A 16,101-nucleotide genomic window follows, 5' to 3' on the forward strand; every position below is an offset into this window, starting at 1 on the left:
CACGAAGACCAAGAATCCTCCAGAGGACATCCCAATTCACTGAATCGAACGCTTTACAGAGATACACAGAGATTTACGAACCCCCCACCTCCCCACCTACTTTCTTTACAGTCCTCTTGAAGTCATTCAAACCCCTGTGTCTCAATATCAGCCATGATCTTTCTTTGAGAAACCACATTTCAACGATGGCCTCCTAAGCCAGCCACTGACAAAGGCCTTCCCCATCGTACAAAGTCCTTCCTTGGCACACCTGAACTCCTATCCACCTACAAGGCCTTCATCCACAGCTTGATAGAGCAATGTCCTCCCTTCTGGTCTACCTCACCGGCCTCAAATGTTGCTTACCTTGATGCCATGGAAACAAAGGCCTTCAAGTCTATTGGCATCTCCCACGATGAAGCTGAGTCTATGGGTCTGTCACTTTGCCATCGCTGACAGGATGGTGGCCACTGTCTTCTCCCACCACCTTTCTGGTCTTGCACCCTCTGCTCTTTCCATGCTTTGTCCCACCCCTCCCCCCCCAGGTTTCTGCAGGGCACGCACAGACCACCACCAACCCCTTCTCATGAAACTACCTAAATCCAGGATCACTGCTCACCTCCATTCATTTGTTCCTCTTTTTTTTCCTGCCTGTGGAACCAACTTCCACATTGTCTTAAATCTCATTCTTTCCACTAGGTCTTCAAGATGGCTGTTCACCACCATCTCCAATCGTCCCCAATCTAAAACCATGATCTTTTCTACCCCCTTTAACACACACCCCAATCCCTCCTCCTTCCTGCCTCTCATTCCTCCCAACACCCATTATCTGTCCAAGTCTGCATCTATCTTGGTCTTCAACTCTGTTGTTTGTGTTCTTTTTTTTTCGATTTTTATTTTCTGTTGCATACATTGTAGAGGCTCTTATAAGAGCAAACACATAGAACAAATAACAAAGGGAGCAGGAGACAAGAGGGGTGGGAGAGGGAAGCACAAAACAGTAGGGAGCAGGGACATACGGAGGGAGATCTGTGGAACGGAGCGGGATGAGGCAGTGTACAGGGGTAAACAAGATGGACACAACAGGGAATTTCAGGATGGAAAGCAGGGAATTTGAAGGAGGTGGATTTATGGGTTTGGGGTGGGTTTATGGGGGTAGAAAAAATCATGGTTTTGGATAGGGGAAAATAAGATATGGTGGTGAATATCTGTTTTGAAGACCTGGAAGGAAGAGTGTGATTGAAGAGAGTGTGGGAGCTTGTTCAAGAGGTGGGAAAAAAAAGAGTAATGAAAGAGTGAAGGTGAGCAGTAATTCTTGATTTTGGTAGTTTTGCCAGAAAGGGTATGCTGGCGGACCTTGAGTGCCCTGCGGAAATATGGCGGGGGAGGGCATATAGCAGACAGAGCAGGGGGGTGAGGTGAGGCCAGAGAGGAGACTGTAGAAGACAGACAGACCACTGACCTGCCTGTGGTGAGAGAGTGAGAGACCCAAAGACTCAGCCACATCACGGGATATACCAATGATCTTAAATGCCTTGGTTTCCACAGCATGAAGCCGAGAAAGGTGAGAGGTGGGAGCACCAGCCCAGAAGGGAGAGCAGTACTCCATCAGGCTGCAGATGAAAGCTTTGTCTGTGGTCAGGAGCTCAGGTGTGCCAAGGAAGGGTTTATTTGTTTTTTATTCCGTGAATTGTTTTTTATTCCGTGAAATAAACTTGACACTCTTGTTTAGAAATGTGCTTCCAGGCTGGAGAATTTAATTATTTCACGGAATTTTTATTATTATGAGGATTTGTGTTGAAAATGAGCAGTCCACCCACTTTCAGGTGGAATGATATGGGTACAGAGGTGGAATTTCAAGTGAAGTGAATTACAATCTTTCCTGAAGCTAATTAAGTGACTAAATTGATGTGACGGTAATTTCTGGTTCTAAAGTGTTTTGCCAAAGGTATGTACAACCGTCACGAAGAGGAATCCCCGAAAGTTCATGCATGTGTATTATTAGTACTTTATCGTCAGACGGACTCATTCTTCGCAATACATGTTTCCATAGTATGTACTTTATCGACACACAACCCTGATAATGTTCCACCATTAACCACACCCATACAGGTCTGATTGACCCTTGGGCAAATAGGTCGAGTATCCCCTCCCCGATCAGACTGATAAACAGTTGTAGTCCCGCCCACCTCGCTGTTGCCTTCCTATTTCAGATTATCTGTAAATATTTAAATGTGGAATGAACGGCACAAACAAGCTATACCAAAGGATGCTGCACTCTGTTGGATGGCACCAGAGTCATTGCCATTGATCAAGCAGCTCGGAAATACTGTTGTGGAGCCGGGTGTCGGCGGCGGCACGACCGCTAGGTGAAGCAGTAGAGTCGGCTCCACCGAACACCCGGAACCTAGATCGTGCTCCTCGGAGAACTCAGAAAGGCACGGGTCCCTTACAGGATCGTGAATCGCCAATAATTCGGCCGCGTGGGATAGGGTTAATTGCCAATTACAATATACCTAAGTATCCATGCGGCAAAGCTACCGGGGAATTCACATCCTTGGAAGGCCTCGAGCGGAACGAGTCGTTACCGTGCTCGAACTGTGCGTAACCCGAGCGGATGGTTACCAAGACCCGTCGGTCCAACTGCACAATTTACCGCTTCCCAATTTCCCAACATGCACCATGCTAAGCCAATGAAAGAAACACAGAAACGAGCTGATACATTTAACAAAATGGATATTTATTTACAATAGGCAGAGAGAGGAACACAGAAGGACAGAGTTATCCGACTATAAAAGAAATGGAAATTTATACACAAGCACTTATTCAGTTGCTACTTAAAGACAGGCCCATACACAGACACACACACACACACATACACACACACACACACACACACACACACACACACACACATACACACACACACACACACACACACACACACAGAAACGGACCCCGTCGGGTCTTTATTGAAAGCTTTCAGCTCGAGCAGAGGTGAGCTGGAGGCCAGAGGCTGTGCTTCGACCTGTCCACCTCATGTGTCTTTGACGATCCGGCTCAGCAGGACTCGAACCCGCAACACGATGATGATGACCACCACGACGATGACCACCACGATGATGACCACCACAACCACGACGATGACTACCACCACGACGACCTCCACCACCACGACCCTTGACGACGACCACCGCCACTACGACCTCCACCACCACGACCCTTGTCCACCCATCCTGGCATTCCTTTTTATTCCTTTTTCCTCTGGGGTGAGCAAATCGCCGTCTGAGGTGCTCTCCACCCTCATTGGACGGGGTGTCGTGGGAAAGGTCGCTCTCTGTGGCAATCTCAATCCCATTGGATGGGGTGTCGTGGGAAAGGTCGCTCTCTGTGGAAATCTCAATCCCATTGGATGGGTGTCATGGGAAGGTCGCTCTCTGTGGAAATCTCAATCCCATTGGACGGGGTGCCATGGGAAAGGTCGCTCTCTGTGGCAATCTCAATCCCATTGGCCGGGGTGTCGTGGGAAAGTCGCTCTCTGTGGAAATCTCAATCCCATTAGACGGGGTATCATGGGAAAGTGGCGCTCTGTGGAAATCTCAATCCCATTGGCCGGGGTGCCGTGGGAAAGGTCGCTCTCTGTGGAAATCTCAATCCCATTGGCAGGGGTGCCTTGGGAAAGGTCGCTCTCTGTGGCAATCTCAATTTCATTGACCGGGGTGTCATGGGAAAGGTCGCTCTCTGTGGAAATCTCAATCCCATTGGCCGGGGTGTCGTGGGAAAGGTTGCTCTCTGTGGCAATCTCAATTCCATTGGCCAGGGTGTCGTGGGAAAGTCGCTCTCTGTGGAAATCTCAATCCCATTGGACGGGGTGCCATGGGAAAGTCGCTCTCTGTGGAAATCTCAATCCCATTGGCCGGGGTGTCGTGGGAAAGGTCACTCTCTGTGGAAATTTCAATCCCATTGGCCGGGGTTTCGTGGGAAAGGTCGCTCTTTGTGGAAATCTCAATCCCATTGGCCGGGGTGCCGTGGGAAAGGTCGCTCTCTGTGGAAATCTCAATCCCATTGGCCGGGGTGTCGTGGGAAAGGTCGCTCTGTGTGGAAATCTCAATCCCATTGGACAGGGTATCGTGGGAAAGGTCGCTCTCTGTGGCGTGACTGGACAAGGGGCACGCCCCTGCCTTCCTGGGCGGAGTCCCAGTCTGAGGCGATGGAAATCTCCACCCACGTACGTGGCCGAACGCATGTGGGCAATGGCGTCTGTGTGTGAAGTGCAGTGAAGGAGGTTTGTTGTAAACGAAATTCCGCAGTGCACACATGTAATTCCCGTTAGACACAGGTTGGGGGCCCTAACTATAAACACACACTTACCGATATAACTGTTCGTTAAGGACCTGAATGTTGAGTGCAGTAAGCTTCCAAATTCGTAACAATACACCGTCTGAAGATGATGATGATGATGATGATGATGATGATGATTGATATTGACGATTATTAGCCCCGTTGGACTTTGTTTCAAACTGGGGCTTATGGATTTGGGCTCGATTTTCATGTCCATGCGGGCGTCCATGGTACGTACGTCTGTAAACGTATCTCTGACATGTATGGACCGAATTTATCTGTACTTGGCAAAAAGACAACACATGATGGTATTTTCATGTGCACATCATTTTTTTGAGTTCAGATCCAAGATGGCCAACTGGCGGCCATTTTGGTTATAAAAAACCTGATGTTGAACACGTTCTTAAGCGTTTCTCGAACACGCATTTACCGATGTTGTTCAAACTTGGCACACAGACAAAGAATGGTGGTTTATCATTTATTTTTGAGATCAGATCCGAGATGGCTGACTGGCGGCCATTTTCTTACTTAAATGTGTCCCCAATATATTTTTCAGATATGGATAGTCTGATTTTGTTCAAACTTGACACAAGCACAGTCTATGATGGCACACACATACACCTCACTTTATTTTGTGATCTGATCAAAGATGGCCGACTGGGAGACTGGCAGCCAATTTAGTTGGACATAAATATGGGCTAGCCCTTTAACTCTGCACAGCGAAATTACTGAAATAACAGGGGCGATGACATTTTCTGTCTTTTTACCTCCACCACCGAAGGTGAAGAAGGTTGTTTTCACCCCTTTGTGTCTGTTTGTGTACAGGATATCTCAAAAAGTTGTGGACAGATCCGGATGAAATTTTTTGGACAGGTTTGGTGTGTAACAAGGACGAACTGATTAGATTATGGTGATTATCTGGATCCGGATCCGACCACTAGAATTTTTCAGTGATTCTTCACCATTGAGAGATCAGGCCAAAAACGATGTCTGAAAAAGTTGTGAATGGATTCGGACGAAACTTGGTGGACATGTTGGATGTGTAACAAGGAAAAAATGTTTCAATTTTGGTGAAGATCCGAATCCGGATCGGGATCTGATCATTTAAGTGATTCTTCACCTTTGAGAGAAAGGGCTAAACCAATATATAACACATCTCAAAAAGTTGTGAACGGATTCGGATGAAACTTGGTGAACAGGTTGGGTGTGTGACAAGGAAGAATTGATTCGATGTTGGTGAAGATCCGGATCCGACTACTAGAATTTTAAAAAGTGATTCTTCACCATTGAGAGATACGTCTTAAAATAATGATATAGCACGAAATCTCAAAAAGTTGCAGACGGATTTGGACGAAACTTGGTAGACATGTTGAGTTTGTCGCAAGGACGAATTGTTTCGATTTTATTGAAGATACGAATCTGGATCTGGATATGTGAATTATTTAATTCTTAAGTGATTCTTCCCCATTGAGAGATAGAGCCAAAAATGATATGGAACTCTATAGCATGATGTATTGTGCCTGATATGTTCTTGTGAATCAAGCATTACGTGGCGGAGGTATGTGCTCTACCGATTTCCCTTCCAGGTTTTACTTGTTATTGCTATTATTATGATGAAGGAGAAGATTTGCCGGTTTTGACCGATCGCAGTGTTTTTGGTTTTGCTATGGTCTGGAGTACTGAGACGGAGTACAGACCAGATACTCTGTCATATGGAGCCGAAGTGACTTTTTAGAGATGATATTCCAACTTTCGTTTTGTATACAGCTGGTGAGGCTGACATTTGTTTTCCATGCCATCCCTATATAGAGAGTGCGAGCGCACTCCCTGATAGCAGATTTGGCAGCTCGATACTCTGAGTATGAAACAATGATGTACATTCTACAATAACGTCAAGGTTGTTCGAGATTTCTGAAACCTTCACCAGGAGAAACCGAGACCTGAGCCTGGGAAATTGACACAAGAATACCCTACAGATCCAAGTCTGGAGGTTTTCAGGGTGAGATGGTGCAGTTTGTGGGCTTCACCAAGCAGGTAGAGTGCACTTGTCGAAGAAGCCAAGCTCAGCTACTTAAAAGAAAGGCCTTTCGGACACCTTCCTCAACGTATCAGGTCACTTCTTATGGAGATATCGATGATGGTTACAAACCGCAGTGGGGAGAGATATTTCAGTAAGCTTGGTCTCATCAGGAACAAGCTGCGTAGTTCGACTCGGTGCTTTGTGCTTTGCCAGCAATGGCGAACTGGGGCAACAGGTGAAATTTGAAGGTGCAATACATGAAATTGGGGCTTTGAAGTCTCACAAGTGTCTCTTGTGAAAAGGACTTATTATCGGGAAATCATTATTAACCTGGAATTTGTATATAAACCTCATGTCGAGCTTCACTCTGCACTCTGTTCCAAGAAACAAATCTACAGGGTGTTGTGTGTGTGGTGTGTGTGTGTGTATGTGTTGTGTATGTGTTGTTGTGTATGTGTTGTTGTGTATGTGTTGTTGTGTATGTGTTTGTTGTGTATGTGTGTGTTGTGTGTGTGTGTGTTGTGTGTGGGTGTGAGTGTGGGTGTGTGTGGGTGTGTGTTGTGTGTGGGAGAGTGTGAGGGTGTGTGTTGTGTGTGTGTGGTGTGTGTGTTTATGTGTGTGTGTGTGTGTGTGTGTGTGTGTTGTGTGTGTGTGTGTGTGTGTGTGTGTGTGTGTGTGTATGTATGTGTGTGTTTGTATATGTGTATGTATGTGTGTGTTGTGTATATGTGTATGTATGTGTGTGTGTGTGTGTGTGTGTGCGTGTGTGTGTGTGTGTGTGTGTGTGTGTGTGTGTGTGTGTGTGTGTGTGTGTGTGTGTGTGTGTGTGTGTGTGTGTGTGTGTGTGTGTGTGTGTGTGTCCTGGCCATAACCTTTTTACCATTTGAGCTTTTGTCATAAAATTGTCAACAAATATAATTTTATGAGATTATGGAGAAAATTCGTCAATAATTGGGTCAAATATCAAAGGCCAAAGTCACAGGAAGTTAAAATAGGCCTTATAAACCTGTCTGCATTGCAGTGCGAGACCATGGGGGGGTTAGTGAACACACATCCCACACACAAACAACACACAAACAACACACACATATACACACAAACAACACACACACAAACAACACACACAACACACACACACGCAAACACACACACAACACATACACAACACACAAACAACACACACACAACACACAAACACACACAACACACACACAACACATACACAACATATACACACACACACACAAACACACAAACACACACACACACAACGCAACACACACACACACACACACACACACACACACACACACACACACACACACACACAACGCAACACACACACACACACACACACACACACACACACACACACACACAAACACACACACACAACGCAACACACACACACACACAACACACACACACACACACAACACACACATACACAACAAACACATACACAACAACACATACACAACAACACATACACAACACATACACACACACACACACACAAACACACACACACACACCACACACACAACACCCTGTAGATTTGTTTCTTGGAACAGAGTGCAGAGTGAAGCTCGACATGAGGTTTATATACAAATTCCAGGTTAATAATGATTTCCCGATAATAAGCTGGAATTGTGAGTCAGATTTCATCACATTATAAGGGTGAGTGTACCCCCATTTTATAAGGGTGAGTGTGCCCTGCACGGGTGAGTGTACCCTGCATGGGTGAGTTTACCCTGCATGGGTGAGTGTACTCCCATTTTATAAGGGTGAGTGTACCCTGCATGGGTGAGTGCACTCTGCATGGGTGAGTGTACTCCCATTTTATAAGGGTGAGTGTACTCCCATTTTATAAGGGTGAGTGTACTCTGCATGGGTGAGTACACCTATTTTATAAGGGTGAGTGTACCCTGCATGGGGGAGTGTACTCTGCATGGGTGAGTGTACTCCCATTTTATAAGGGTGAGTGTACCCCAATTTTATAAGGGTGAGTGTACTCTGCATGGGTGAGTACACCCATTTTATAAGGGTGAGTGTACCCTGCATGGGTGAGTGTACTCTGCATGGGTGAGTGTATCCCTATTTTATAAAGGTGAGTGTACACCCATTTTATAAAGGTGAGTGTACCCCCATTTTATAAGGGTGAGTGTACCCCCATTTTATAAGGGTGAGTGTACCCCCATTTTATAAGGGTGAGTGTACCCCCATTTTATGAAGGTGAGTGTACCCCATTTTATGAAGGTGAGTGTACCCCCATTTTATGAAGGTGAGTGTACCCCCATTTTATAAGGGTGAGTGTACCCCCATTTTATAAGGGTGAGTGTACCCCCATTTTATAAGGGTGAGTGTACCCCCATTTTATGAAGGTGAGTGTACCCCCATTTTATGAAGGTGAGTGTACCCCCATTTTATGAAGGTGAGTGTACCCCCATTTTATAAAGGTGAGTGTACCCTCATTTTATAAAGGTGAGTATATCCCCATTTTATAAAGGTGTGTACCCTCATTTTATAAAGGTGTCTATCCCCATTTTATAAAGGTCAGTGTACCCCCATTTTATAAAGGTCAGTGTACGCCCATTTTATAAAGGTCAGTGTACCCCCATTTTATAAAGGTCAGTGTATCCCCATTTTATAAAGGTGTGTACCCTCATTTTATAAAGGTGAGTGTACCCCCATTTTATAAAGGTGTCTATCCCCATTTTATAAAGGTGTCTATCCCCATTTTATAAAGGTGTCTATCCCCATTTTATAAAGGTGTCTATCCCCATTTTATAAAGGTGAGTGTACCCCCATTTTATAAAGGTGTCTATCCCCATTTTATAAAGGTGTCTATCCCCATTTTATAAAGGTGTCTATCCCCATTTTATAAAGGTGAGTGTATCCCCATTTTATAAAGGTCAGTGTACCCCCATTTTATAAAGGTCAGTGTATCCCCATTTTATAAAGGTGTGTACCCTCATTTTATAAAGGTGAGTGTACCCCCATTTTATAAAGGTGTCTATCCCCATTTTATAAAGGTGTCTATCCCCATTTTATAAAGGTGTCTATCCCCATTTTATAAAGGTGTCTATCCCCATTTTATAAAGGTGTCTATCCCCATTTTATAAAGGTGTCTATCCCCATTTTATAAAGGTGTCTATCCCCATTTTATAAAGGTGTCCATCCCCATTTTATAAAGGTGTCCATCCCCATTTTATAAAGGTGTCTATCCCCATTTTATGAAGGTGAGTGTACCCCCATTTTATAAAGGTGAGTGTATCCCCATTTTATAAAGGTTAGTGTACCCCCATTTTATAAAGGTGAGTGTACCCTGCTTGGGCTCCCTGAATACATTAACTACCGGGTGCAAAACAAGGTGTTCTTTCCCTCTTCTTCAGGGATTGGGGCCCGCCGTTCATTGAGGCACGTGACGTCTGTCTCCCAGATCCCAGCAACGAACGAAATGGTGAAGTTGGCGGTGAAGCCGCTGGTGGTGAAATCGAGGGTGGAGAGCGTAAAATGATGTTGGTGTAATAAATTTGTCCGGTCTTTTGAGTCGTTTTCATTCTTGTTTATTTTTTGTTATTTACTGAATGATGATAAAGACCATGCTCGAGGTTAATGCGCGTCAGTGATATTTACCTCACAGGTCGAGGCAGCTTGTTTTCTCTGCTCATTCAATGGCGTCCTTGGCGGGAATTTCGGATGAGGGCTTCACTTACTTGCTGCAGAAATACGAAGCATGGCAGCGGGTGAGTGAGGACATCAGCCTCGGCTTCGTGTCTTTTTCATCATCAAATGTTTATCATATCCTTTTCTTCCATTGACTGATGTCGTTTTTATCCACCGCCGCGTGGCGGAAGGGGGGTATTGTTGTAACCGGGGTCGTCCGTCCGTCCGTCCGGCTGGCTGGGCGTCAACATTTATAGCTGTGAGTGCGATAACTCATAAACTGTTCGCCATATCGATTTGAAATTTGGGTCACACATGTACCACCTGAAAAGGAAGAACCCTATTGATTTTGGGCGTGGCCGGATCCAAGATGGCCGACTGGGGCGGCCATCTTGAATTTTTTTTTTTTATAATAAATGGAAAACCGCTTATCTGATTTCAATTATTCAATGGCGGGGGATTCGCCATCCCTGATGGGTATATTTTGTCATGATGTTAAATATTCCGGATAATTGTAAAAAGGATTCAAGACAAGTAACTTTTCAGCAAAGGATTTATTGTATTGATCGCTCCTTGTCAAGGTAAAGATGAACACGAACTACACCTCAGTTTTTTTATTTTTATTTTTGAATAAAACAAATGTACTCCAACTACCTCAAACTCAACACCGTGCTTACAAACCCCAACTACCTCAAACTGAACACCGTGCTTGCAAGCCCCAACTACCTCAAACTGAACACCGTGCTTGCAAGCCCCAACTACCTCAAACTGAACACCGTGCTTGCAAGCCCCAACTACCTCAAACTGAACACCGTGCTTACCAACCCCAACTACCTCAAACTGAACACCGTCCTCACATACCTCAAACTGAACACCGTGCTTGCAATCCCCAAATACCTCAAACTGAACACGGTGCTTACATACCTCAAACTGAACACCGTGCTTGCAAACCCCAACTACCTCAAACTGAACACCGTGCTTACAAACCCCAACTACCTCAAACTGAACACCGTCCTTACATACCTCAAACTGAACACCGTGCTTGCAATCCCCAAATACCTCAAACTGAACACGGTTCTTGCATACCTCAAACTGAACAGCATGCTTGCATACCTCAAACTGAACACCGTACTTGCATACCTCAAACTGAACACCGTGCTTACAAACCCCAAATACCTCAAACTGAACACCGTGCTTACAATCCCAAATACCTCAAACTGAACGTGTACCCATTTATAAACCCTGAGCCTGGGAAATTGACACAAGAATACCCTACATATCAACATCTGGAGGTTTTCAGGGTGAGATGGTGCAGTTTGTGGGCTTCACCAAGCAGGAAGAGTGCACTTCCCGAAGAAGCCAAGCTCAGCTACTTAAAAGAAAGGCCTTTCGGACACCTTCCTCAACGTATCAGGTCACTTCTTATGGAGATATCGATTATGGTGACAAACCGCAGTGGGGAGAGATATTTCAGTAAGCTTGGTCTCATCAGGAACAAACTGCGTAGTTTGACTCGGTGCATTGTGCTTTGTCAGCAATGGCGAACTGGGGTAACAGGTGAAATTTGAAGGTATAATACATGAAATTGGGGCTTTGAAGTCTCACAAGTGCCTCTTGTGAAAAGGACTTCCTTTGCAAACAGGATGCTTACAAACCCCAAATACCTCAAACTGAACACCGTGCTTACATACCCCAAATACCTCAAACTGAACACCGTGCTTACAAACCCCAAATACCTCAAACTGAACACCGTGCTTACATATCCCAACTACTTCAAATTGAATATAATGCTAATGGACGATGCTCACGCGGTTTTCACAGTCATCCTGATTAATGTGCAAAATGCTGTCCAAACCCACACGAGGCACTGCAACAGCAGCAGCTGCATACCCAGAAATGATGCTCTCAGCATTTACGTAAATTACAAACGAAAGAAGAACTTCCTCTCGTGACCTCATTATTACGTATGCACAGGAGCTGAAGATTGATGAAACCGTTGTCAACAAGAGTAGATGTGGTTTGGGAGGGGCACAGGTGATAGCGACTGTACACTGTAGTGGATGAACTGCTGTGTACTGATCATCCCTTCTTTAATATTACGCTCCACGTGGGAGGTCAGGTCAGGTATGGGAGCATGCGCCGCAGCAGCGCATCGCTGCGTCCACTTTCCGCCGGTCTCCAGGAGCCTCCGTCTGGCCATCCCCTAGGCAGATACCTGGCCCATCCCCATCTCCTACAAATGCTGATCAACCTGCTGCAACCACGAGGCACGTGGTCGGCCCATTGGCCTCCACTCACGAGACTCCCTCGCTGAGAGAATCTGGTGAGCCGGAACAGTGTCAGGGAGCGAGCCACATGTCCATACAGCCGCAGCGGACACCCACGGACTGTGCAGGTAACAAATCTCTTGAGTCTCAGCAACCTCTCGGACACAAAGTCCGACCAACGACAGTCAAGGATTCTCCGAAGAGACCTGGTACCAAAGGAATTTAGTCGCCGTATCAGATCCCTGGTCAGAGTCCAAGTCTCATATCCGTAGAGCAAGACTGGAAGCACCAACGACCTGAAGATTCAGACTTTCATCCTCCTGCACAGGTACCAATAGTGCCACACCCCATGATCCAGTGAATCCTTGACTCCCCAGGCCCTACCCAGACATTTATTAACCTCTGGCTCACAGCCAGCAGAGAAGTAAATTTCACTGCCAAGGTAAGCGAATCTCCCCATGACCTCAACACCCTCACCACAAACAGGTACAGACAAGATGGCAGCATCCAAGATGTCATTGAAAGCCTGGATCTTACTTTTGACCCAGGAAACCCATAATCCCAGTGGCTCCGACTCCTAATTCACCACCTTGAGAGCCCCCAAAAGGATATCCAGAGTCTCCACAAAGATGACTGCATCATCTTTGAAATCAAGGTCGGAGATCTTTACATTACATTCCCAAACGATAGACCGCAGCTTGATCTCTCCGACATCCTCCCCAGAATCCACTCCAAAAAAGTGTTGAAAAGTGTGGGAGCCAGTACACACCCCTGACAAACTCCAGTAACAGCTGAAAAGAAGTCAGAGATGTTACCACCACATCTCACAGCACTCTCAGTACCAGAGTATAGTTCAGACATCAGATCGATCAGTTTTGGTGGCACTCCACGAAGACCAAGAATCCTCCAGAGGGCATCCCAATTCACTGAATCAAACGCTTTACAGAGATCAGTTATTGACTGCAAGCAGCCCCTGCCGAAACTCTTGTTTGTGTTCGGTGCGGACCCGAAGAGCAAGGATATGGTCAATCATTGACCTCTTTGGTGTAAAGTCTGACTGCTCTGGACTCTGATGCTCAAGCAGGTGGTGGCGAACCCTTTCAATAATTATCCGAGCAAACCCCTTGCCCGGCACTGAGAGCAGCGTTACCCCTCGGTAGTTGTTGCAGTCCTGGCGATCCCCCTTCCCTTTCCAGAGAGGGACAACAAGGCCCGTCTTCCATTCAGTTGGGATGATGCCTGTGTTCCAGGCAAAGCACAGAACTGGATACAACGACATGAGTCCAGTATTTCCAGCCTTGAGAAATTCAGCATGGATGCCACAAATCCCAGAAGTTTCACCCCATTTCAACCAGTTCACCGCAGCCTGTTTCCCAAACAAAGATGGATCACATTTGATTGGAGGACCAGCAGTTAGGATAGTAACAACTCTGACATCTAAATCAATAGCTGGTCGATCAGCATGGTACAGCCACTCAAAGTAACTGGCCCAACAGGCCTTTACTTTGGACTCGTCTCTCAAGAGCCCACCACCCTCTATTCCAACTGCAGTACACCGAGGGATGGGCTTGGAGGAACGAAATGCACGAATTCCCCTGTAAGCAGGATGAGAATCACCTGACCAAAGGTGATGCTCTACCCCCTCACAGATTCCTTGCTCATCGGCCTCCTTATCAACCCTCGGCACACGTACAGTTTTTGTGCCTCAACTCTCTGAACAGCTCACTCTGCCATTAAGCCTGGCTCTGTGACTGATCAATGGTATCCAGTGTCCATTGAGAGACAAAATTCTTCTTTCCCCTTTGAGTTAGAAGACATCCACCGGCAACATCAAGGATGGTGGTCTTCAAGGCACTCCACAACTCTTCAGGATTCCCCAAAGCACCCAGACCCCCCCCCCCCCAAATCACCACTCCGCCTGTTCTCAAAGCTACCCTCTCATCCTCCTCTCTCATACTTGGGCTTGCCAACATTCAGCCTCGCCTGGGATGGTACAATTCTCCCGGATTTAAGCTGAAACTTCAGAGTTGCTACCACAAGCCTGTGGTCGGTATTGAGGAACTGAGCGCTCCGGCTGACCCTGCAGTTCTGCATCACCCTCCAGTGACAATCACCGAGCACATGGTCTCTATCCCTTGCCCCACCACCAGTGTTGGAATACCAAGTCCAGCCATGAGCTTGTGGGCGCTGAAACCATGAAACAGCCACCCAAAGTCCATGACTTCTTACAATATCAAGGAACTTCGTGCTATTTTGGTTCACAGTTCCAAACCCATGGAGACCAACCAACACATGTCTCATAACAAGACTAGAAGAGTATATCGCCTGGGGCGTTAGGGATGGGATATTCCAGGCACCCACCCGAAGGGACCACCTCAGGTTAACCCAAGGAGTCCGCCATCTGGTGAACGACACCTTGGCACCACTTCGACACACACTACCGCAATCTGACCCAGGAAGGTTACCCTGTGGTTTTCCTCCTGTCATCAGAGTGGGGGTCCCAAAGGCTTTGCCCCAATCCCGTCATCCAGTGAGCTGCCCTGCGAAGGGTAGCTGTACAAAAGGTACTCCCACGGAGTGGGTTTTCAGAATTTTTTCCGTTTTTGTGTTTTGTGGAGCGAAGGATTTTATGGTGGCTGGAGTGCAAATCCTGCCACCAACTTACCTGCCCCCCCCCCCCCAAAAAAAAAGAAGTAAAAGTGAAGGAGTGAAAAAAGTGAATGGTGGGAGGAAGTGAATGTTTACCTAATTGCATGTTATTATTCCAACAAGCTGATAGGACCCTGGAGGTATGCATCCTCACCTCTAAGCTCCCTTGCCTGGGTTTGAATCCTGAACCAGCTATGAACTGTCATTCTAGTGTTTCACAGGTAGGGTGGTTCATCAATGTGTGTGCAGTCCCTCTGGACATTAAACAGGTGTCCCTTCTGCCACCATTCATTGTTGGACGTTAAAGATCCTTCGTGAATTGTTGGCGAGCTATTGCTGGCACCATGAACAAATTACAAATTCCTGCCTTAATCAACAGAGGGCATTGCATCAGCAGCACAGCCATGCCCTCAGCTGATGATGCTACCCCACAGTCTTGTGCTGCATACGAACAAGGATGATTATTCCAACATATAATTTTGACTTCCAAACTAATTACAGTAAGAGTCGTCCAATTTGAACAACCGTTTTCAAATAAGCGAGTGCTGATGGTTGCACTGGTCGCAAACCCAAGACAGTTTGTTTGAAGTGTGATTATGTGTTGTGCTGTCCTGTCACATACTTTGTCATTCCACAGTACACCACCTCTTTGGCTCATGACAATGAGATGTTGAGACATAGAGCAGTGAGAGCAGAGGAGGCTCTGGGACCCTTACAGGCCACAGAGTCACAAGCAAGACAAGGTGAGGAATTAAGTAGCACAATATTTTGCCGAAGACTGGCATAGAGGGGGTAATTGTGAGAAAGGAGTGCCAGAATGGATGAAATTGTCTACCCCATTCCCCATCCTTAGATGTTACTAAAATTCGTACGGCGTTGCATGGCCTGCAGAACCAGCACTCTGCCTACCTGCAGGCAGAAGGTACGTTACTTTCGTCATGTTCACATCACATGCAGGACACATTTGAACCATTATATTTGCAAGTCGATTGACTGCTATACTATCATTGCACAAGCAATAGTGTGGCACTCTGCAGAATGCAATCTTTTAGAGAGGATGATAAGTAGGTTATCTCAACTCCCTGCATTAAAATGTTGAACAAGGAAGAACCCACAATAAGTTCAACAGAAGTTGTGATAAAGTAATCAGAAATCAACCTGTTGAGAATCATTTGC

At 46.1% G+C, this 16,101-nt stretch overlaps 1 protein-coding gene across 1 annotated transcript; it reads left to right on the top strand.

The window, feature by feature from the left end:
- Nucleotides 1–9,774: 9,774 nt before the first annotated feature.
- Nucleotides 9,775–15,918, top strand: LOC147018822 (uncharacterized). Its single transcript, XM_085900097.1, has 4 exons — nucleotides 9,775–9,861; nucleotides 9,987–10,089; nucleotides 15,563–15,668; nucleotides 15,779–15,918. Exons 1-4 carry the CDS (start codon nucleotides 9,857–9,859, stop codon nucleotides 15,916–15,918), a joined length of 354 nt encoding a protein of 117 aa, XP_085756223.1. The 5' UTR covers nucleotides 9,775–9,856.
- Nucleotides 15,919–16,101: the final 183 nt, after the last annotated feature.

This window comes from Eptatretus burgeri, chromosome 10, assembly GCF_056783735.1.
Source record: "Eptatretus burgeri isolate ZD-2024b chromosome 10, Ebu_testis_v1, whole genome shotgun sequence".
NCBI lineage: Eukaryota > Metazoa > Chordata > Myxini > Myxiniformes > Myxinidae > Eptatretus > Eptatretus burgeri.

What these genes read in the sequence shown, in the direction of transcription:
- LOC147018822 (XM_085900097.1), top strand. An exon ending in AATACGAAGCATGGCAGCGG is followed by an intron (nt 10,090 to 15,562) that starts GTGAGTGAGGAC and finishes GTCATTCCACAG; the next exon opens with TACACCACCTCTTTGGCTCA. An exon ending in AGAGTCACAAGCAAGACAAG is followed by an intron (nt 15,669 to 15,778) that starts GTGAGGAATTAA and finishes CCCCATCCTTAG; the next exon opens with ATGTTACTAAAATTCGTACG.